Source organism: Cucumis sativus, chromosome 5 (assembly GCF_000004075.3).
Source record: "Cucumis sativus cultivar 9930 chromosome 5, Cucumber_9930_V3, whole genome shotgun sequence".
Classification (NCBI taxonomy): domain Eukaryota; kingdom Viridiplantae; phylum Streptophyta; class Magnoliopsida; order Cucurbitales; family Cucurbitaceae; genus Cucumis; species Cucumis sativus.
The window spans coordinates 14,244,598-14,268,220 of record NC_026659.2 but is presented as its reverse complement, the minus strand read 5'-3'; the positions used below and the strand labels follow the sequence as shown (position 1 = coordinate 14,268,220).

General features: G+C 33.2%; 2 protein-coding genes across 2 annotated transcripts; one reads left to right on the top strand and one right to left on the bottom strand.

The window, feature by feature from the left end:
- The first annotated feature begins 397 nt into the window (after positions 1–397).
- Positions 398–4,992, top strand: LOC101215390 (dehydrogenase/reductase SDR family member on chromosome X). The gene is made up of 10 exons (XM_004149434.3): positions 398–591; positions 695–936; positions 1,048–1,114; positions 2,698–2,726; positions 2,826–3,034; positions 3,536–3,654; positions 3,991–4,086; positions 4,162–4,237; positions 4,375–4,528; positions 4,615–4,992. The coding sequence occupies exons 2-10, from the start codon at positions 706–708 to the stop codon at positions 4,768–4,770; spliced, it is 1,137 nt and encodes a 378-aa protein (XP_004149482.1). The 5' UTR covers positions 398–591; positions 695–705; the 3' UTR covers positions 4,771–4,992.
- Positions 4,993–7,969: 2,977 nt separating this feature from the next.
- Positions 7,970–10,632, bottom strand: LOC101215146 (protein COP1 SUPPRESSOR 2). Its single transcript, XM_011656258.2, has 5 exons — positions 10,014–10,632; positions 9,807–9,930; positions 9,550–9,623; positions 9,059–9,216; positions 7,970–8,512 (listed from the first exon to the last, which is right to left on the bottom strand). Exons 1-5 carry the CDS (start codon positions 10,409–10,411, stop codon positions 8,349–8,351), a joined length of 918 nt encoding a protein of 305 aa, XP_011654560.1. The 5' UTR covers positions 10,412–10,632; the 3' UTR covers positions 7,970–8,348.
- Positions 10,633–23,623: the final 12,991 nt, after the last annotated feature.

The window sequence follows — 23,623 nt, the reverse complement described above, 5'->3', positions numbered from 1 at the left end:
TTTAGAAAAGTGTATATCTCTGCTAAGTTTTTCCAATCTCGTTTCTTCCTATATCCATTATGGAGATGGATGGAGCGACGACCCACTACCTGAGATGGAAATGGAGATGAGCTGCGGCCGGACTGTGAAGAGATTGGAGGTGACCGACGGTGGGTGGCGACTGGCGAGGCAAAGGAGATCGTATAGAAATATATTTATTAAAAACGGTTCGGTTCGGTTCAAAATCAGTTCAAAATCAGTTCAAAATAGAAATCGACCGATCCATTTAAATTTGGTTTTGAACTTCTTGAGATCACAACAAATCGCATTTTCAGTTTTATAAATAAATCGGCTCGGTTCGATTTTGACAATCGGTTGGAGGGGAGGGATGTATTAGTAATTATATAAGGAGTTTGTTATGGAATTTGGTTAGAAATAGAGGGGAGGGGGAACGAGGAAGATGCACAATATTGCTTCGGTGAGTGATTTAGGGATTGAGAGAGTTGTCAAGAGAGGGAGAGTCCAATTAAACAGTTGATTTATCTTGTAACTACTTACCTTTTGTCTTTCAATACATTTGGGTTCTATTTGTTTTCTTCGTTTGCCCTATTGGTAAGCTGCTTAATGCATTCTAAGATTATCAAGATTCTATATTATCTTGGATAATTTCATTTCCAGCTTTTAACTTTTTCCATGTCTGATGGCTCATACTTAGGATTTAGAAGGATGGGTTCAATGAAAACAGAGTTGAAGAAGGCTTGGCAGTTTATAAATTCAACAGAGTTTTGGAGGATGGCCGTGCTGTGGAATCTTTCTATCCTCTATTCTTACTTGCTGCTATTCTCTCAAAGATTTCTCTCTTTCTCTATTAATCAAAGATCTGAAATGTACTACTCCTATGAAAGGGATTCTCCTTGCACCTCAGAAGCTGTCATGCCCCTTTGCATTATCACGGGTGTAAAGTTTTATGTGGCTTTTATACTTGATTGTAATTCAATTTGAAACCCTCTTTCTCTCTCTGCAGGCACACTTTTAATTCATTTAGCATCTTTGTTTTGAAAGTTGTAGGCTACTTCTGGCTTGGGTGCAGCTGCCGCACTTGCTCTTTCTAAACGTGGCTTCTACGTAGTACTGGGTGGTTTTCTCTTACCATCTCATTCATTTTCTCTATTGCAATCTTGGTTTTGATATACCATTAAAATCTAGCAGTATTACAATAATGCTCATTGCAAATGTTATTGGGCTCTGTCTTCGTTTCTACAATATTATGTGGCTTATAATGCTCTCAGGTCTCATTCTTTACCTTCTTAAAGAAAGAGTAGTAGAAAATCTAGAGAGTAAAGATTTGAATTTATTTTTCTGAACTGAATTATTTGGACACAATGCATTTCCTTTTATAAAGGGAAATGTACCAGAAAAACTGTATAACAACTAAACTAAAATTGAAACAACTAAACTGTTTAATAACAGTTTTAAAACAAACTGTTTAATAACAGTTTTCTGGGTTTTCTTAGTGAGCTGCCTTAATACTTCAAACTGTTTACTGCCTTGAATCTTCTTTTTGTGGGTTGGGCAAGAGATTCTTTTGTGAAAATTAAAGATGTTGAGTGAAGGTAGAACATTTGTGGGACTAACTCTCTACTGGTCCAGAAAAAAGGCTTGAACAAAGTTCAGTTCTTAACTTGCTCTTCCACTGAAGAGTTGAATTATCTTTCTTTATACTGTTTTCACTCCCAAATCTCACTCCTTTAGTTTGTTTGAGACATGTCAATGGTCAATGGAATTTTGAATTTTAGAATGTTTATCTTCAAATTGCCATGAGTATACACGGACAGTCGAGAACGTTTCCAAATTTTTACGGTAAATGCAGTATGCACCCTTGGCTGCCTTCAGAGAAATTTGGGATGGAAGAGACGGGAGAATCTTTAAGGATGAGGAAGATATATATTTTTTTTCAATGGGTTTAATTGCTTTTATTTGGGTTTTTGACTCCAGAAATTTTGCAACTACTGAATTCATCTATCATGAGACCTTTTTGTTTTCTCTCGCTCTAAAATTGTGCTTGAGATTTCTACAGGTCATCAATCTTGTATTTATGGTGTCCTTTGAATATCAAATCTATGGGGTGGGGAAATGGGTTCAGGCTGATGATGAGTAATCCCGAATGTTTCCTATAAGAACAATAGACCCCACAACCCATACACAAGCTGACAAGGTGGTGTAAACAATCATTGGTATACTTGGGCGTCATTCTCATTACTGTAGGAGAAATGTTAAGCCAGTTTCTAAGTCTACTTGAGATGCATTTAGGTCAATCCTTGAGTCCACGACCAAACATTCTATTTTTGTTTTAAATTAAAGAAAGAATATGCCTCAAGGTTTGAATTACAAAAGGCTCTTCCTTCCAATGGGACATAAGAGAAATAATGCTATTATCATTAAAAGGAGAAATAGTAGGAATCAAAAGGGAATTAGATTTTATGAAAACATTATAAGGGCTTCATTGAATATCTCACTGTTCCTGTTTAATTAAGGAAAACATTATAAGACTTTGTATTTCATTTTGAAGTCCTTGTTCTAATGATGGAGAAACATTTTAACTCAACCCTTACATTTTTTTTTTGCTTGAAAGTTATGAAGCCAATCAGATGTTTCTCTACAAAATTACAGAATTAAGAAGTAATGCTTGTGTTTTAAAATTTTATCTTCTACTTGCAGCTGGACGGTCAAGGCATTTGTTATTGAAGGTTTGCCTCATTAACTGTTTTTTTATTTGGTTTTATCCCTACCTCATTTCATTTGCTTTACTTCATTTTCGTGACTACTCAGTGGTTACATTATTGCAGACAATGTCAGAGATAAAAAGGCAGAATGAAAAAGCTCTTCTTAAAGCTTTTCAAGTCGATCTTTTATCCATTCAGTCAATCTTGGATTTCAAGAATTCCCTTCAGCTTTGGCTCCAAGACTCTAAAATGCATCCTTCAGTGCAACTTCTGATTAATAATGCCGGGATATTGGCAACATCTTCTAGATTGACATCAGAAGGCTACGACCAGTTACATCCCTGTTTCCTTTCTTTGTTCAAGTGTTGTTAGTCATGCAATAATGCAGTGATTGGAAGAGTATGTACTTTGGAACTTAAATATAAACCTTGCTTAAAATTAATTGGATACCAGGTAGGTTTATGTAGTTCTTTTTTTTCTTTTAATATGACAAATGTTGGGGGTGGAGGATTAAATCTTTGACTTTGGGTTGGTTTTAAATATAGTCAATGGGAACACTGCTGGTTGAACTTTGATACTCTCGCATGCCTCTATCAACTCTTGTTCACTAGGATTAGGAGATGTGAAGTATTATTGGCATCCATTTGGCCCAGCTTTTCCATTATTCTAAAACGTACAATTGCTTCTTCATATGCTGAAATTGGGTTCCTCTCCGAAGATTTTGGTTTTATGTTGGCCTTGTGATTTTCTGATGTATTGCTATGCCGTTTTTCACCTTATTTGTTCAATATATTTTCAATGAGTCTTACCTTTATAATTTCTCATATTCTTAGGATGATGGCTACAAATTATGTTGGTCCGTTCTTTTTGACTCAAATGTTATTGCCACTCCTGAAGAACAGCCCTTTTCCATCTAGGATAGTGAACGTCTCATCCTTTACACATAGATGTGGTAAGAATTTTCTATATTGGAATGATAGCTCCACACAATTCAATTTAATTACCATGTTCTTTTTTGGCAATAAAATGCTAGTGGAGAAACTACGTAGACATGAATTTCAACATCTCTTGGAGGTTGGATATCTTATAAATTATAAGTGGCAGTGCTAATAGGATCTTTTCAGTGCCTGATTTGTTCATGAATGATCTTTCTTCAACATACTGAGAATTTTACCATTGTGATATAATCAACCTTGGGTGCAACGATATATATACATTTTTTCACTTTGTTTCAGATGCGTCTTGTAAAAGCAATAATAACAGTAATGGCTAAATTGTGTTTCTACAGTTTTTGATGTTCACGTTGACGAGGATACAGTATGTGGAAAGGGCTTCTGGGGATTGGATCAATATCCATGTTCTAGTATCTACCAGTATTCTAAATGTGAGCAATTAATGTTTTGAGAAGCAATTATGATACATTAATGACTCTGACAAGCATGTCCATGTTCTTTTACAGTATGCCTACTGCTGTTCTCTTATGAGCTTCACCGAAAACTTTCCTTAGATAAGGAATCTCATAAGTTAACTGTCAAGTAAGGATTCTTTTGTCTTTGTTGCCTTTTATTATTCTTGTTCCATACTAACTAGCTTTAGTGGCTTCTGATATGGTTCTGCTGGTTTTTGTTTATATTTATTTGTTTGTTAAATGTGAGTTCTTGATTTTCTGAAGTGTAGCGGATCCTGGAGTGGTCAAAACGAACATCATGAGAGAAGTTCCAACATATCTATCTAGAGTAGCATTTACAATATTGAGGCTTTTGAGACTTCTACAACTACCTAAAGATGGTGTCAACTCCATTTTGGATGCAGCCCTTGCATCACCTGTGAGTGAATCTTTTCTGCTTGTGGGAGTATGTTTCATAGTTCTATTGAGATCTTCAATTGAATAGACTGAACTTTCTAATGTCAGGAAACATCTGGGGTATACTTTTTCGGTGGAAAGGGTAGGAGGGTCGGATCCTCTGCTCAGTCGAACGATGCAAAACTTGCTGAGGAGCTTTGGGAAACATCGTCTAATCTGTTTGTGAAATCTCAGATTTCTGTTGAGGGAGGAACCAGTTCTTAATTTTGACCATAGGATTATGTCATTTCAGTTAACTTCCTCTTTTCCTCGTTATAAAAAATTATGAACTTGTGAATTGTGATGCATAAAACTTTGTAAGACCCTTAGTTGGGAAAATATTAGGGTTACGAGTTTTGTTACTTGCGGGAAGTCTCAGAAAATTTTCTGTTCCTTTCATATGGTAGTATTAAATTAGGTTAAGATATGAAACTAAATATTCTTTTAGTTCTTCTGTGCTGACCTCCAAATTTATGAGCGGGAGACCTTGTGAAGGAAATTTTCATTATGATTGATGATCTACATAGATCTTGGTGGAGGTTTATTGAGGAGCAGGCAAGCAATTTCAAGGGCCAGAATTGGGAATAGTAACTTGTGTTTGTATACAGCATTATGAATTTTACTGTATTTTTTGAGGAAATACGGTTTGGATCCACCAAACTATGTGTCATGGGCGGCGCAACGGTGTACAATGCCTGCATGGTGTCACAAAAGTACTTTCTTGAGTGACTTGGTGCAATTGTGTGATACTTGATTCTACTCGAAAACAATCAGTCAAACCAAATTTAGATAGTCAATGACACTTTGAGCATTTTTTGCACCATTCTTGAAAAAAAAAAAAGAAAATTGGCAATGGGAGATGTCACTTACAATAAAATAAAATAAAAATATTAAGAAACTAAAATATGATGAAGGCAATAAAAGATGAGGTGGGAGCACACAGACACAGACATTAGGTCCTGGACAAGCGCATGACCGTGACACTGAGCGTCTGCCCCAAGTGCACCCTGCAACAGACGCACGCCTGTCTCGCTTCCTGGCTTGCGTCTGCTACATGCTTAGAGCCCAGAGGTTGGCACGGTTGCCTTAGTGTTGTCTGTCGTGCTACATCCCATGCCCTCCTATATAGGTGCTTGTCTTGTTTGACCTTCCTCAAAGCCAAGGCACCTGCCGTCTGTCTCGCCACTGACTTGGTCTATTCCAAGTTCATTGACCAAGTCTTCTGGCAATCAACCATCCGTCGATGGTCATTCTTTCTCCTATGGCTCCTAGCCGTTAGTTAACATTTTGTGGGGTTCAATGTTAGTTCTAGGGGTCTGCCACTGTATCAATCTAAATTTTTTTCTCATACTCTTCTCTCAGAATGAGGTATTTGAATTAGGAAAAATGGGTAATTCCTTCCCCTTTAGTGACATTTTTCTCTTTTTTTCACAACCTTTGCTTTGTTGTCTTGTTTTGGTGCACCCAGGAGGACACCTTATTTATCTCTTTCACCAGCACCGATGGCTAACACAATCTCCTTTTCCAATAAGTGAACACAACTCCACTCGTTTGGACAATGTTGAGACCTACCGTGGTTGCCTTTTCTAGTAGCGATTGAATAACATTTTTCAGACTATGATGATTAGTTTGATGTGAGATGATGCATGGAAAAGGACATATTTGTTAAGATTTTGTTTGTTGGATGGATTGTGAATCCATGTGCAAAGGGAAGAGACATTGAGCCACGAATAGAAGGAACTAGGATACATGTGGTAGATGGATAATCCAAATTCGGAGGAAAAAATGAGCTTTATTCCACTACCATTTTGTTTTTTTGTTTTTAAAAATCGAGCCTATCAGCTATAGTCACCTCCAACTTTCTTTTTTATCTACATTTAGTCACCTCCAACTTTCTTTCTTATCTACAGTTTACCAATAATCATAAAAAAAAAAATAATAATAACTTTCAATAAATTGTTTTTGTTTTTAGAATTTTGTTAGAAATTCAACAATTCCATTTAAAAAAGATGCTAATCATTAAAAAAAAAAATAGCTTTCAATAAATTGTTGATTAAAAAAAAAGATGCAAATCATAAAAAGCTTTCAATAAATTGGATTTTGTTTTCAGAATTTTGTTAGGAATTCAACCCTTCTATTTTAAAAAAGATTTCTATTTAAAAAAAGATTTCTATTTAAAAAAAGATTTCTATTTAAAAAAAATTTCTATTTTAAAAAAATGAAAATCAGAATAAGAAAGTAAGAAATAAACTTAATTTTTAAAAATAAAAATAAAATACTTTTAAAAATAAAAATAAACTTAATCTTTAAAAAAAAAAAAATGAATGGTTACCAAACAAATAGTTTTTATTTACTCTTTTTTTACTCTTACTCTTTTGGTTTTGGTTCTGGTTCTTCTGAGCTTGGTCTCAGAGATCATTCTCTTCTCTCCCTTCCTCTCATGGTTATGCTCCATTACTCTCGCTTGTTTGGTTTCTTTTCAGAGTCCGATCTCGCTCAACAACTCAAATAGAATAGAGGGAGAGACAAAAGAAGAAAGATGATTGGGGTTGCTTGTTTGAACTCGTTGGAACTGGTGTGGTCTCTTCAAAGATGGTCACATCAGAGCAGAAGAGCACCAAAAAAAAAAAAAAACAAAACAAAAAATGGTAGAGTGGTTGGGTTTCATTCATCGGGTGTCAAGGCCTAAAGTATCAATCTTCGATACACCACATGAAAACGATGAGCATCAAGCCTTGATCACAAATACCTAGATTCAACCCATGAGCCCAAGTGAAAGCTAGTATCAGCCTTGGTTATTCACGATCATGAACACATGTTACAAGGCACTACGATCTTGAGCTATTTGTTACTTTGTTATATTCATTATGAACCCAATGAATCTAGCTTTCATTTGAGAGAAAATCAAGAATTGAATTATTGGCTTAATATATCACAGTTATTTTAAAAAAATTACTTAAAAAGCTTTCTAAATCTATTCTAGTACTAAAAGTAAAATCGAATCTGAAAATAAAACATAACTATTTTAAAAACTCAATGGCTAAACAATAAATAGTAAACTCAACAAATCAAATGCACCCATTCTTCCAAATGTTCTAAAAAACAAACAGATTTCCTTCAAGAACGATACATCTGCCCCTACCCATGTCACTTGACACACCAATATTTTTAATTTATATTCTTTTAAGGGGCCTTGGTCCAAGTTCTTCCACATTAAACAAAACCTAGAGTTCTTATTGCAATCGTTAAAAATAACTAATAAGAAAGAAGTTGACACACAGACAGACGTCTTCTAAAGTAAAAAAGAAGAAAATAACTTCACAATGAACCTCAACTAATGTACCATGGTTTACCATCCTATAGTTTATATAGCAGCAGAATATTAACAAGAGACAAAGTATATAGCAAGGTGATAATCAGCTAATACATCAATTAATAACATATAAGCATAAGATCTCAACTACGTCAAAACATATAAATATTAGTTTGTAATTTTCCATTTTTCCAACATCAATATTGTACATGTTCTCAATCTCAACATTTAGACTAGACACGGCCAGATAGGGCAAAGAGGGCAAATCACATTATCAATATCATTATATCCAAAACTTACTTCGACTCATAAGTTACTCAGCCGACTTTACAACTATGAATTATGAATTTCTTCCCTCCCTAACCTGAGGTCCTGAGATGACTATCCTGATGTGAAAGAATATTCGTAGGACTAAGATCTTTATCCTTGATGGTTAATTTATCAAGCAAGTTACGTCCAATTGCAGAGAAGCAACAGTCTGAGAAGTGCGTTATCTCCGCATAACCCGATGACGTTCGCGTTTCCGGAAGCGTTCTAGCATGAACTCATCTGTGGCAGCCTGCCTTTGCCCAGCAGCCTCTGTACCAGTCTCTGCTGGTTTGGAGCCAGAACCATCATCTTGCAAACTTCTATCCTTGTATAGCTCAGGATGTTCTACACATTTTTTTATTCCTCGTCAGAAACAGTATACTGTCTACTAAAGCGCAGAAGTATATTTTTCCCACTTTCACGTGGTAGCTCAGGGCATGTTAAGGAATGTTGGGGAGTAATTAAAAAATGGTTAAAATCATTCGAAAAATGCTTTAGTAATTCATCAAAATCCAGTTTAATAGTTTGAAATGGGTTTTAAAATGTAAAATTAAACGTTAAATTGGCTTAGAGTGATTAAATTTTGTGTTCTTCGAAGTAATTTTAACCGTTAAATAATCAGTCCCAACCATGCACTTAGTTTGTAGTCTAACGATCCATACCTATACACATGCATAGAATATAGAACAAAGGCATACATTTTCTAACATTACAGGGTGACAAGGGTACCACTAGAATCTTATATTTGGGATCCAGAAAATTTGTCAGAAACTGGCATCTTAGGTAGCTAATCACTAAGACTATAATTAACTCACATCCAGAGTAAATAACATAACAATATCATCCCAAAGGGTAAAAGTAAAACAATATGAAAGCAAAGGTATGAAATACCTCTTCTGAGTTTTTCAGCATAATCCCTGCCACGGTGAAAATAATCAGCACTATAACTTGAGGGGATGCTGAACTCTGACGTCGAACGACCCACAAATCTCTTTTCCTGTAGAAGCTTTTTAGCAGCCTCAGTTTCCTCAATGTTCTTCAACTTGAATCTGTCACAAATAGAGCAATGCGCAGTTGAACACACTTCATAAATGTCAATGGAAAATATCCACATCCACCTCAATTATAACAAATGGTTGTTTTAAACGGCATTTCACACTATTTAGTACCCCCGATAAACCAGAAGACAAGTTAATAATCAAGGAACGACAAATTCCATGTAAAGCTTAATTTTTGTGTTAATGCACAAAATGCAGAATGATTCCATTGTGTACCCCCGATAACTTGCTCAAATTGTTCACAATTCATATAAAGTACACACAAGTAAAAATCTTAGAGATCGATTAATGAAACTCTTTCATAAAGGAGGGGAAAGGGCATACTCAATTGGAAGCTGAACCTCTGCAATCCCTGTAGTCCACTGAGTGGAACTTTCATTAGAATTTCGTCTTTTAACCTGATAAGTGATAACGATCCAAAAATGATCAGCAAAAACAAGTCTAGAATACAAAAACCCAAAGAATTCTGATATTAATTTCGGTCATTCTAACAGAATTCTAATGCAGCACTCAGCGGATTTGAAATAAACAGAAGAACAGTTAAAGAAGAAACAAGAAAATTAGATTGGCTACTCACTCACTTTAAGATGCTCTGGGATTTTGTATAATTCATCTTCTGCCTGTTTCAAGTCATTCTCAGCTCCTTCTACAGTCTCAACAGTTCTTCCCCTTTTCTTTGCAAGTTCTTGTTCGATATACTTCAACCTGTCATGAAAACACATCAGAACTCCAACTTATTACAAATAGAAATATCTGTAAAGAAACAACATAGTTAAGAAGAATATTACATATTGGGATCTTCAACCATGACAGCAGTTTCCTGAGCGAAGGTATCCTGAAGGACCAAATCATCCTTGTCGCCTTCGCCTCCCGCACTTTCATTCTTATTGCCCCCACCACCACCAGTTTTACTGTTAGCATCAGTGGATTTCCTAACAAGACCGCCGCCGCCACTGGCTCCGCCAGCACCGGCGGTGGTGGTCTGAGCCGATACTGGAGGAACTGCAGGAATTCCGGCCCTTCTCTCCCTCTGTTTCTGGAGAAATTTTACCTCCTCCAATGCCATCCTGTGCTCTTCTTCCTCTTCCTCCGATATGGCGGTAACGGAGTTTGCCTCGTCTCCTCCATCTTCCGAATCATAACAATTCCTTTTCCGGAAATTCTTCTTCTTCGATGGTTGATTCATCTAATCCCTGACAAGATGAAACCCTAGTTTCTTGGTTTATGAGAATATGATCTCAATCCAATGACGCCACGCCCATTTTCTTTCTTGTCAAAAGGAAGTATTAATTTAAGAACACAATTATCAAATTTTCTTCTTTGACCTGTAGTTTTTTTTTGGTTATGTGCCGGAGGACTTTAGGGGAGAGAAAGGGTTAGGGTTGGAATAATTTGTGATCGGAGAAAGAATACCTTACATGCACAGATAATATAGTTCGGAAAATGAGACATTTTAAAAATAGTAAAATAAATTAAAATATTTACAACTTATATTAAAGTTTTGAATTTTATCATTTATAATTTTCTATCCCTTCACATCAATTATTATCGGATAGAATTTGTTTTAAACCGTAAATATTTTGTAAAATCTACTCTTTTTAAAAATTATCCTGCCTAAAAATGATATGATTTTAATAAATCATGTTAAGATGTAATTTTAGTCCTAATTTTTTTTTTTAAAAAAATATTCTTCTTTCCATTTTCTATCTTTTATTATAATTGTTTTTTTCACAATATTTATTAAAGTAATTTTAATTCTATAAATGAAAACAACCTTTGATTTTTTTTATAGTGTCTCAAATTTTGATTCACTAAGACAATAGCAAAATGTAATAACAAATTACACAATCTTGTATATGCTAATAATGTTTATCAACTCAATTTCAATTTTAAAATATAAACAAAAAAAACTTAGTTGGTTAATCATTTTATTATTTTTGAAATAAAGTCATGTTTCTTAATTACAAGAATGGAATTAATAACAAAATTTTAAAAACAATAATAATAACAAGTTTTAAAAACTATATTTTTCTTTAAATTTCAATTTAATTTCTAAAAATATTTGTAAGATAGGTAACCAGTTAATAAAAAAAAAATCATAAGCTAAATTTTTATAAAAGAAAAAAGAAACCAAAGGATTATGGGTATGAAAAGGTCTAAATCTTTTACTTTTTATCTTTTTAGAAAAATAATCTTATAAAATTATTTTTCATAAGCTTTTTTTTAAAGTTTACTATTCATCCTCTACTAATATTTTAAAATAATTGTAATACTTTTCTAAGAAGGAAAAATAAAATTGTATATCAGTTTTAATCTATACAAATAAGATTCTATTAATAACAATTAAATATTTATACTTTATGTCTTAAAACTCGTACATTGTAAATATAATTCATTAACCGTTATTAATAAAGTGTTATTATTGTTGGATCAGTATGGCAACCCTAGAGGGAGTGAATAGGGTTTAAATAAACTTTTTGACAAATAAAAAGTAAAATCAACTAATTAGATACTTTTTAAATTTAAATAAAAAACTTTGTAAACTTTGTTAAATAATAAGATTAATAAAAATATATGAATGGAAGTATGCAATCAAACTCAACCAATAAGAATATGTAACTAAAATTAAATTAAAAAATAATTAGAAAAGACTTAGAGAAAAAGACACCGTAAATTTATAGTGGTTCGGTTAAACTCAACCTACATCCACTTTTCCAAGCACCTCTTGTGATTTTGATTGAAAATCTTCTTTGGACTCTTTCTACGAATTTGAGCCGAACCGATTCTTGCTCCTTTTTTGGGTTCAAGAGTAAACCCGATCCTTTCCACGGGTTAGGATCCAACTGTTACAATATGTTGAAGTTTTTAAATCACACAAAAGAAAACTCTCTAAAAGAGTGAGTATACAATTTGAAGCTCACAAATTTAATCCTCACAATACAATAAGAAGCTCTCACGAATAAGATGAAAAGAATAAAAATTGGAAGCTTTAGAGAGAATAACAATGTTGGCTTCTTGTTTGAGGATTGTAAAGATTTAATGATCTTGTCTTTTAAAATTTGGGAAAAGTGAAAGTATTTAAAAAGAGAGGAAAGATAAATTCAAAATAATTTTGGGTCATTAGATATAAGTAAAAGAAAAATGAATGATTGAGGTTTAAATTTAATTAACCGTTAGACACCATACAAATAATAATATAATAATATGTCTTTTCAAAATATTTTGTTTAAAAAGAAACCAATAAAGCAACTTCACCATCTTTTAAAAAAATTAGCCGTTAGACACAAGGAAAAATAATAATATTAAAGTCATTTTCTTTTTAAATTCATTTTCTTTATAAAAGTCAATAAAACATAACAAAAAGCCACATTTGTTACTCCTTCATTGCTCCAAGTGGCTTTCTCTAATTGGTTCAAATTGAATGCTTGGTCGCCACGTCACCATCTCGGGTATTTTTTCGTTAACCTTATTTTACAATATTTTCTTCATTTGAACTTCGATTTGGATGATTCAAGAGGCGTTAGAATCATTTTTTCAAGCTCTACGATATAGTCTATTCAAATTAATAAAATTGTCAATAAAAAAAAATCAGATTTGTTATCATCAAAACATAAATTAATTGAATAATTAAAATAAATTAATTTGAGATTAAGGGCCAAAAAGCCAACAATTATTGTAATAATTGTTAGTGATTAACTTATTGGTTTTGTCTTAATAACTCAAATTCAATAAACTAACATCTTAAGCTGTTTAATGAATCTTGAACAGCATGTAGACACATACATGGATGAATGTTCAAGATCAGCTTAAAGGGTCTATAATATAAGGATAAAGCTGAGTACTTTATCCTGGTAACACTATTGATATGGCTCACTTTGTATTTGATACAAACGCAATGATCCAACATGTTCGTGTAGTTGACATGCGAGTGAGGGTATCTTATGCAATGAGTTTGCATAAGATCGAACCGTGAAATAGTAACCACTAGATGTAACTCTGTTAACTAGTTAAGTCTCTATTTCACTAGGATGACCTAGGTAACTTAGCCTTAATCCTAAGTGTATTATGAACTCTTGCTTGCGAGAGATTGTCCTTTGATTTGTACAGGTGAGAGTGGCCAGATCGCCGACTCAATAAGCTTATCATTTTGGAGACAAGACCAAGTTAGGAGCTGAGAACATAATTACATAGGATGAAATTTACTTCTTCCTTACTTTAGGGTAAGTAGATGAGTGTTCCCTTAAATGGTGTCTCCAAGTCTTGAACAAAAGGTCCTACCGTCTCTATGGCACGAGAGGGATTCCTGTTTATTGGTAAGACCATAAACAGGTTGTTCATTGGAGAAGCACTAATATTTAAGGATTAGAGGTAACTCAGGGATAAAACAGAAAATTGACCCAGCTGGTGTTACAAACATTTGTGAAGGACTAACTTACTGTTATTGGTCTATATTCGTGGACACAGAAATATATCTACAGTGAGAAGAGTTCAGCTGTGAGTTTCTAGTGGAGTGTACACACAGTTAAAAAATATTGATTAATGTGGTTAATTAGTTTAGCTAATTAATCTCAAATTGTTGTAGCTTCTGATTTATAGGTCCATTAGGTTCCCTTCTTAGCTCGTAAAGGGTAATGAGATTTATTTATATTGGTTGTAATTTGAAATGTTCAAAATTACTTTGGTAATTAGTTTAGTGTATAGTAATGCATTATAATATAAAGTTTGCGAAACTTTATTATATAAATTTAATTTTGAATATGATTCAAAATTAATTTATGCGAGATAAAATATTTGAATAAGTTTAAATATTAATTGAATGTGAATTTGGATTCATATTAAAATTATTGGTTGGAGAATTAATTAATAATTTAGTTTTATTTAATTAAATTAAATTTAATTAAATGTATAAGATAATATTGCAAGAGATATTTATTCAAATAAGATTTGAATGAAATATTTAATTAAATATGATTTAATTAATTATATTAATATAAATCTATAAGATATTAGAGAGATATTTATTCAAATAAGATTTGAATGAAATATTAATTAAATATGATTTAATTAATTATATTAATATAAATCTATAAGATATTAGAGAGATATTTATTCAAATAAGATTTGAATGAAATATTAATTAAATATGATTTAATTAATTATTAACTAATTGATTAATTGTTAATTAATTAGTAGATTTGATAATAGAATTTCATAATTCTCATCTATTCTTTTTCCTATTTCAAGAACGAAAGTTATAAATATCTAGAAGAAAACAATTTTCTTTAACCAAATTCATCTAGAAAAAAGCCAAGACTTTTTCTATATGCAAAAAGAAAAAAGTTTCTCTAAACTTTTTTCCCATTCCAATTGGTTTCCACAAACCAATCTCATCTTAGAGAATAGGAAGGTCTCCGACGGGTGGTGTTCCCAATTTGGTGATTTGTAGATTTAGAGATGTCATCAAAAGTAAGTTCTATGTATCCTTTAATTTAAAAGCATGCTTAGTTTTTATTTAGAATTTTGATTCTAAAATTTTGCCAATGTGTTGGTATTTTAAGATTTCCAAATTAATTTGAGTAACGGTTCTTTAAATTCTTCCGCTGCCATAGAATACCCCTTTAGTGATATCTTTCTATCAGTAGCATTGATAGTTAGTGATATCCTTCGTTGATAGAATCCAAAATTTTTGCTATTGCTGTAAATATTTTTAATTTATTTTACTAGTTTTAAAATTGCCCCTTGTGAAAATTTAAAAGTAAAGACAAAAGGGTGTTATGGAGAGGGGTTATGAGGGGATTATGATAACCCTCCCCAAAACAAGGATCGAGGAATTATGATAACTCTAATCCTCCATAAACCCTCTCCCAAACATGCATTAAAGGTTTTCGTATCAATGACTCGTCTAGGGCAATAGCTATTCGCGAAAATTGAGTTAATGTTTTCTAACCCTTTGCTTACTTCATATCATCTTTTTCAACATCACTAATCCTCTGTGATTGACCAATGAGTTCTATTTCCAGCACCACAACGCGTGCATAATTTGGAGGAACATTCTTAATTCAAAAATCAATTGGAACGAACTATTGGTAGTCTCGATCGCGAGTACCCATTCAGCTTGATATTTGTAATATATCTCAATCTTGATTTCTGTGAACTTACCTTTGATGCAAAAAATTCAAAACTTGAAACGTTTACTAGGTTTTCTATCGTGCTCGTAAATGCCCATTCATCCTCAGTGCCCCATCCCGAACCAAAATTAAGGTTTCTTAGGTTATATGCTTTCTTTTACTTTCATTGATCTCAAAGCAGATCAATAAAGTTGTCTTTGTGCATTTAACCTTCATTTTTTTCATTAAAAAAAATAATCTTCATTGTTTTCTTTCTCTAAACTCGATGGAATTAAATCAGGGAAGTGACAACGTGAAGCAAAAAATATTTCAACTTATTTTACGACTTTCTCCATTTATTATAAAACACCTAACCTCCTCTAAACTCGAAGCAATCTGAAGTCAATGAAATGTATGTTTGAATTGAAATTTCCAAAACTTCTTTTCAAACGAAGGATGGAGAGTTGGGAATCACTGTTGACAATTTGACACATTTGTAATATCAGTGGCATGACATGCAATCTATATTTTATAGTCTGCCATTGTTTATTTGTTGGAATCACGTAAATAGCTTTAAGTGTGACCTCCCTAATAGGGCAGTGTCCTACGAATCAACGAAGGTAAAAGTTTCATAGTCTGTCATTATTTATTTGTTGACAGAATTGGTGCTAAAAGCCTCGGAGGTATGAGAAGCTTAGTGAAAATTCTTTTAACATCACTTCGTCCCATGCTTTTTATGAATGCAATTTTTTTCTGTATGTATTTTTATTTGGCATGTCCGGTTTCTGATATTTTGAAGTGGACGTTAGCTGAAGTTTGTTAAAGATTATAGTGAAATTTTGAAGTCCTTGGAGTTACTACTATAGAAGATAGGCTACAGGTAATTGTCATGTAGTTGCATTATCTAATTTCAAACCATTATAGGGAAAATGGTCATGACCAGTGGGTTGCTATTTATGTTTTTGGTCTTTTTAACAATCACAATCTACTTCTTTCTCATAGTCAATTGTTATTGTTTTGTGTTGTGTAGTTTTCATATATAAGTTCAGAAGCATCAAAACGAATAGTTTGTCCATATACACGACAATGGTTGGAAATAGAAAGCAATATGAGATGGTTGCCAAAAACATATACTTATAAATATAATCTTGAACTTGTGTTGTTGAACACTTATGGTGAATTTTGTTTGTCTTTTGAGGGTTAATTTGTGTTGTTGGTACACTAACTAAATGCTTTATTTACCTTTGTATCGTTTAGACTGCAACTTTATTTAAGTAAATTATTGAATACTTTATTTTGTAATTTTAATCCATTAAGAATGGAGGTTATAACTTTAATAATTTTTAATATTTACTGTGTTGTGAATTATTTATGTATATAGCTTTAACTAAAGTAGATGTTGGGAATTGAATATTGATATTTTAAAAAGTTTATTATAGATAAAATATGTGAAAAATACTACATTATGATAACTTTTATTTAAAGGTATGACTAAATGTTTATGTTTGTTAAAAAAAATGCTATTATAAACAATCAACAACTTTTAAAACTTGCTATAAAACATTTTTCATAGCTTTAAGAAAATGCTATCATAAATTATCTAAATAGAAAAATTCTTTATTAAAAAGTTGTTTTTTACAACCTTTCCAAAACGTTATCAAAATGCATACCTTTTATAGCTTTTATAAACTACTATTAAAATCCAGACTTTTAATAACTTGGACTGTCATGACTTTTGGTAAAACGCTATAAAATGTCAACGATAGTGTTATTAATGAGCTAACATAGACCTTTTTTCCTGTAGTGTTATGGGATTACGCCCAGAATATGAATCTGTTGGGGCTGCCTTATTGCACCAAAATCCCTTGCCCTCACTGGATGCAGCAATCTAAGAAATTTTATTTTAGGAAAAATGTCTTGGCATCAATCAATTCAAACAATCTGATGTTGTTCTTGCAAGCACTTATCCACTTAATAGAGCATCAAACACATTTTGTAAGAATTGTTAGCTCTTTGGTGACAAGTTTACTGATTGTCCTAAAATAGTGTAGGTACTATTATAAATGTGGTCACCTTCTACATACTTGTCCCACCACACCACCTCGACCTCTAGGTTCTTCTACAAAAACTACAAGGAACTTTAATAAACTTGGTTCCTTCTTTGTTGTTGCTGCTACTATCTCAAATGATTCCACCTCCACCAATCTTCAGATAAGTGCCCTTCAGAGCCTATTAAATTAGTTAATTTCATCATTATTCCTCTATTCTCGCCGTCTCACCAGGTAATAGATGGCTTCTTGACTCTGTCTGTAGCAACCATATGACATCTGATTTTTCTTTTATGACTACTTCTAGTCTAGCTAAATTTTTACCTCCAATTTATGCTATTGATGGAAATTATATGAACATCTCTCACATTGGCACCATTGATACTCCTAGCCTGAGTCTTCCTCATACTTATGTGTTCCAAACCTAACCTTTAATGTTGTGTCTGTTGGTCAATTATGTGATTTTGGCTTAATTGTTTCTTTTTCTCTCAATGGTTGTCAGGTTCAGGATCGACATACGAGACAAATGATTGGCACGAGTCGCAAAGTGGGAAGATTATTTAAGCTCATGTCTCTCTAGATTCCTCTTTCATCTATCTCCACTTCTGTCACTGAAGATGATACATATAAGTGGCATCTTCGTCTTGGTCATGCTTCTTCTGAAAAACTTTGTCATTTAATTTTTGTTAACAACTTCAATAATGTTACTAAGTTTGTTCATTTTCATTGCTTAAATTGCAAACTCGCTAAACAATCTGCTTTGTCTTTTTCACACTCCACTCCTATATGTGATAAATCATTTGCTTTAGTACATTATAACATTTGGGGTCCTGCCCCTACTACTACTGTTCGTGGTTATCGTTATTATATTTTGTTCATTAATGATTACTCTCGATTTATATGGATTTTTTTTATAAAAAAAATCACTATGAATTATCTCACATGTATATTGAGTTTGCTAACATGATTCACACTCAATTCTCTTGTCCTGTCAAAACCCTCCACACTGATAATGTCTTGGAGTACAAAACTCCACTCTTCTTTCTTTTCTTTTCCAACAGGGCACCCTTGTTCAACACTCCTGTCCTTATACCTCTCAACAAAATGGGCGTGATGAGCACAAACATAGACATATTCTTGACTTAGTATGTGTCCTTCTATCTGCCTCATGTCCTGAGATAGTTTGGGAGAAGCTGCTCTTACATCGGCCTATACCATCAACCGTCTTCCTTATTATGTTCTTCAGAACATCTCTCTATTTGAAAGGTTACATGGTCCTCCTCCCAACCACTCTAACCTTAAAGTTTTTTGTTGTGACTGCTTTGTTCTTCTGCATCCTCATGAACACACTAAATTTGAACCACATACCCACCTTTGTTCCCTCCTTAGCTATGGCACAGAACATAAGATTTTTATTGTTGGAATTCTCTTTCCAATAGACTTCGTATATCTTGACATATCACCTTTTAGGAGCATACTATGTTCTTTCGTTTGTCCTCCTTTCACACCTTCTTCTCAAGTCCTCATTCTTTTTTAACTAATTCATCTGTTGAACTTTTTTATCTCTCTGAGTTCACTCTTAATAGTGAGCTTGCTCAATTTCCACCTGCTCTTGCAAATTCGAACCAATAATTTGTCTCCAATGATGTTCCTGAACCTACTTCAGATACTCCTCTTCGTCGTTCTACTCGGGTAAGGGAACCTTCCATCCATCTCCATGATTATCACTGTTTTTCCACTATTGTTTTTCTTGTTGAACCCACCTCTTATCAAGAGGCCAGTACTGACCCTTTATGGTAGAAAGCAATAAATGATGAATTGCAGGCTCTTGAAAAGACACACACTTTAGACTATATTAATTTACCTCCCGGTAAAAAACCCATTGGATGCAAGTGGATTTACAAAATCAAGACTCACTCTGATGACACTATTGAGCGTTATAAGGCTCATGTTTTTGCAAAAGGCTACTCGCAAGAATATTGGATCATTTGCTCATGGGCTTGAATGTTCATAGTCTGTTAGTTGTTGTTGCTGCCAAGCAGTGACATCTTCTTCAGATATGGATGTCAAAAATGCCTTTCTCTGAAGAAGTTTATATGAAGCCACCCCATGGTACTTCTCCTCTTTCGCATAAGGTGTGCATCTTGCGTCAAGCATTATATGGTCTAAAACAAGCTCCATAAGCTTGGTTTGCCACATTTAGCTCCACCATTACTCAATTTGGATTTGCCTCTAGTCCCCATGACACTGCGCTCTTTACACACTAGACACGCCGTGGTATTGTTCTTCTTCTTCTTTATGTTGATGATATGATTAATACTTGTAATGATGCACATGCCATATCTGACCTACAATATTATCTCGATCAACATTTTGAGATGAAAGACCTTGGATCTCTCAACTACTTTCTTGGCCTTTAAGTCTCTTAGCGCTCAGATGGTTGTTTGTTGTCTCAAGTAAAATATGCCTATGATCTTTTAACCCGCTAGGAATCACCGACTCCAATACAACTTCGACATCGTTAGATCCCAATGTCCATCTTGATAGAACTAAGTCATGCACAACGGAAAAAGAATCGAATTTCTACCCTAATTGCCACAATTAACATGTAACCATAAACTAATCAAATTAGGGTTTTAAGAAATATTACCTTTGAAGCTTTCAAAAGGTTTGATATCTTCTTACCAATTCTAACCGAGACCACCACTAGTACTCAACTGCTATCCTCTAGACAAAGAACCCGGTTGTGGGACCCAATTTTGGTGTAGAAAGTAATGGAGATAAAATGGGATTGGAAGGTTTTTTTTTTTCTTTTGTTGAGATGATGAAAATGATAAAAGAGGCAAAAGTTCTTCAACATTTGAAAACACCTCTATTTATAACCTAATTACATGCAAAAATGCATGCAATTCATTTGCCAAATCTCAACACCTAATGTTCCACTAACAATTAATGGAACTTAGTGGGCTAGGTGTCTATATCTCATATAGCCACATATCCCACTAACAGTTAGTGGGATTATCCAACAAAATGTTGGATTTTCCCACTAACTTAGTCCAAGGTAAAATAGTCATTAGATATTTCTAGTCAAAAGTCAAACTTTGACTTTTCTTAGTCAAAAGTCAATATTTTGACTTTTTACCATTTTGTCCGTCTTGACTAATTCCAACCTCCCGAGCATGAATCCGCATTCATTTTTCCAAAATTCAAATCACATTTGAATATAAGGCCGGTCAAAGTTTGACTTTTCAAAGTCAAAAGTCAACATTTTGACTTTTTACTATTTTTGACCAATTCCATCAATTCCGAGCTTCTTAGTATGAATCCGCATTCATACTTATAGTATACTTATAGTATGTAAAACATAAAAGCTCTATTTCTAATTAGAAGACCGACGACTATATCACTATATTTGTCGGTTTCCCTTTCTTCTCCCAATTCGAACAATTCGACTTATTTCATCACACTGTGTTCTAAGTTTAATCCATATGAGCTAGCAGAGGAACCTAATGGACCTATAGATCATGGGCTCCAACGATTCAAGATTAACTAGCTAAACTCTTTTAAACCTAGTTAATCAACATTCGTTAACTAACGGGTCATTCCACTAAAGTCCCGTAGTTGCACTCCCTTCACTATAGATATATTTGTGTCCATTTGATAAAACCATAATCAGTAAGTTAATCCTTCACAGGTTGCTCGTAACCTTGGCTGGGTCAAAATACCGTTTTACCCCCAAGATTACATCTTGCTCCTTAAGTCCCACTAATCCACTATTGAACAATTGGTTTAAGGTTCAACCTATAAACTTAATCCCTCTCGGGCCAATGAGAGGGTGGGGCCCCTTGTTCAAGACTTGGATTCAGTGCTTAAGAGAACAACCTATCTACTAACCCTAAAGCGGGTAGGAGTGAATTCCATTTTGTACCCTATGTTCCCAGCTATCCACCCGATCTTACCCCTGAAATGGGAGGCTTATTGGGCCAACGCTGATGAGCTGCCCTCACCTATGCAGATCTAAGGATAATCTCGTGTGAACCGGGGTTCATAGTTAACTCAGGATTAAGACTAAGTTACCTAGGTCATCAATAATTGAGATAGTCAGTTTTAAACAGTAAACGGTGTTATAACGTAAAAAAGACTAATTCATAGTTTAGTCTTATGTAAACATTTTACATAGAATGCCCCCACTTTCATGTCTCTACATGAACGATTAGGATCACCTCGTTTGTACTACAAAGTGGGCCGCATCCATAGTTTATCTAAATAAGGCGCCCAACCTTTATTTCATATACTATAGACTATTTAGGCTATATACTCGAACTTGATCCATCTTTATGTTTACACATAAAGTTCAAGTTTATTTAAAAATAACCTTGGAACTTGATTTATTGGATTTAAGATTATAATATTTAATTTCTCAATAAACAACTTTATTGAACAGAATATGATTTACAAACTACGAGTTTTAGGACAAAAAATTCCAACACATCTAACCTCTTTTGATGGCGTTCCTCTTGAAGATGTGAGTTTATATCGACAATTTGTTGGTAGTCTCATCTATCTAACAGTGACTTGTCCAAACATTGCATATGTTGTTCATGTTAGTAAGTTTATGGCTGCTCCTCGAACCATCCATTTTACTATTGTTCTACGCATCCTTCGATATGTCAAGGAAACTTTGGGACATGGTCTTCAGTTTTCTTCTCAATCTTCTCTTGTGTTATCTGGCTATTCTGATGTAAATTGGGCTGGGGATCCCACTGATCGATGATTTACAATAAGTTACTATTTCTACTTAGGAGATTCTCTCATTTTGTGGCATAGTTAAGAAACAAAGTATTTGACTCTCGTTCCATTACTGAATCAGAATATCGTGATCTTGCTAATGCTACCGCTGAACTCTTACGACTTCGTTGGCTCATTGCTGATATGAGTGTCCCTCAACAGAGTCCCACCCTCCTTCATTGTGACCATCGTAGTGCCATTCAGATTGCTCACAATGATGTCTCTTTCATGAGCGTACGAAGCACATCGAAAATGACTGTCACTTTGTTCATCATCATCTCTTGAGCAACACCCCTCCTTTTATACTCTATTTTCACTACTGAACAACAAGCATATATTTTCACTAAAGCTTTACCACCTAGTCGCTTTAGTCTGTTACTTATCAAACTCAAGTTGACTTCTACTTTACCACATTGAGTTTGAGGGAGGATATTAATGTAAATTATACAATTTAGGCATAATTATATCTCTTACCTTATTTATTTGTAATAGTATATTAAAAATAAATAAATATAAAAAAGTTATAGATATAGGTTAAATTATAGGAGTTATTTTTTTATAGTAATATTTTGCTTGTAGGAGTTATCTTTTATAGTAATATTAGTTTGTTGCTAGTTAATTGTAATTTAAGATTTTCACATGTTATGTAAAGATTAGAAAGATAATCTAAATATAAAAGTTTAATGATATAACCTGAAAGTTAAAAATATGTCTACATAATTACAATATAAACACGATCAAAATTTTTAGATAAAGTATTATTGAAAATTTTTAGATCTATTAAATAATTTAAAATTTTGAAAGATCAAATTGGTTTGTATTTTAAAATTTAAGAGATCAAATTGCTTTGTTTAAACATTACTTTTTTAATATATATTTTAGCTAGGTTTATTTTATTTTATTTAGCTCAGTTAATTTCAAAGGTCTAAATTATTAACGTTATTTTGAATTCACTAAAATTTGAATTTATAGCTAAAAGGTTAAATTAATGTTTAAAAGTTTGAAAATGTATGAGAAGCATGAAGTTCCTGAAATTATTGGTCTATTGATACTTTTTCAAATATGGGTTTAGGGACAATATTTTCTTGAATGGCTCCCCAACATGGACATGTAAATGATCATTTACTATACTTAGTCAAGCACATGGTTCACCGTATGCTATTTTATTTTAATTCACATCAAACAAAAGTTTTAATATTGACTGAGTGATATAATTAATTTAAAATATCAAATTATTAGTTTATTAGCACAGATAGAGATACCAAATTTGTGTAACTAGTTCAACTAAATCATGTAGCTAGTTAGTGAATACTCAAACTTGAATTTTTTATACTTTAGTATATATTTATTTATTTTTAATATAATATGATGTTCAAATTATATGGAAATCTTACAAAAATGTAATGGATAATTTACCAATTTTTGTAAGAACGGTCAAGACATATGGCAAACCAT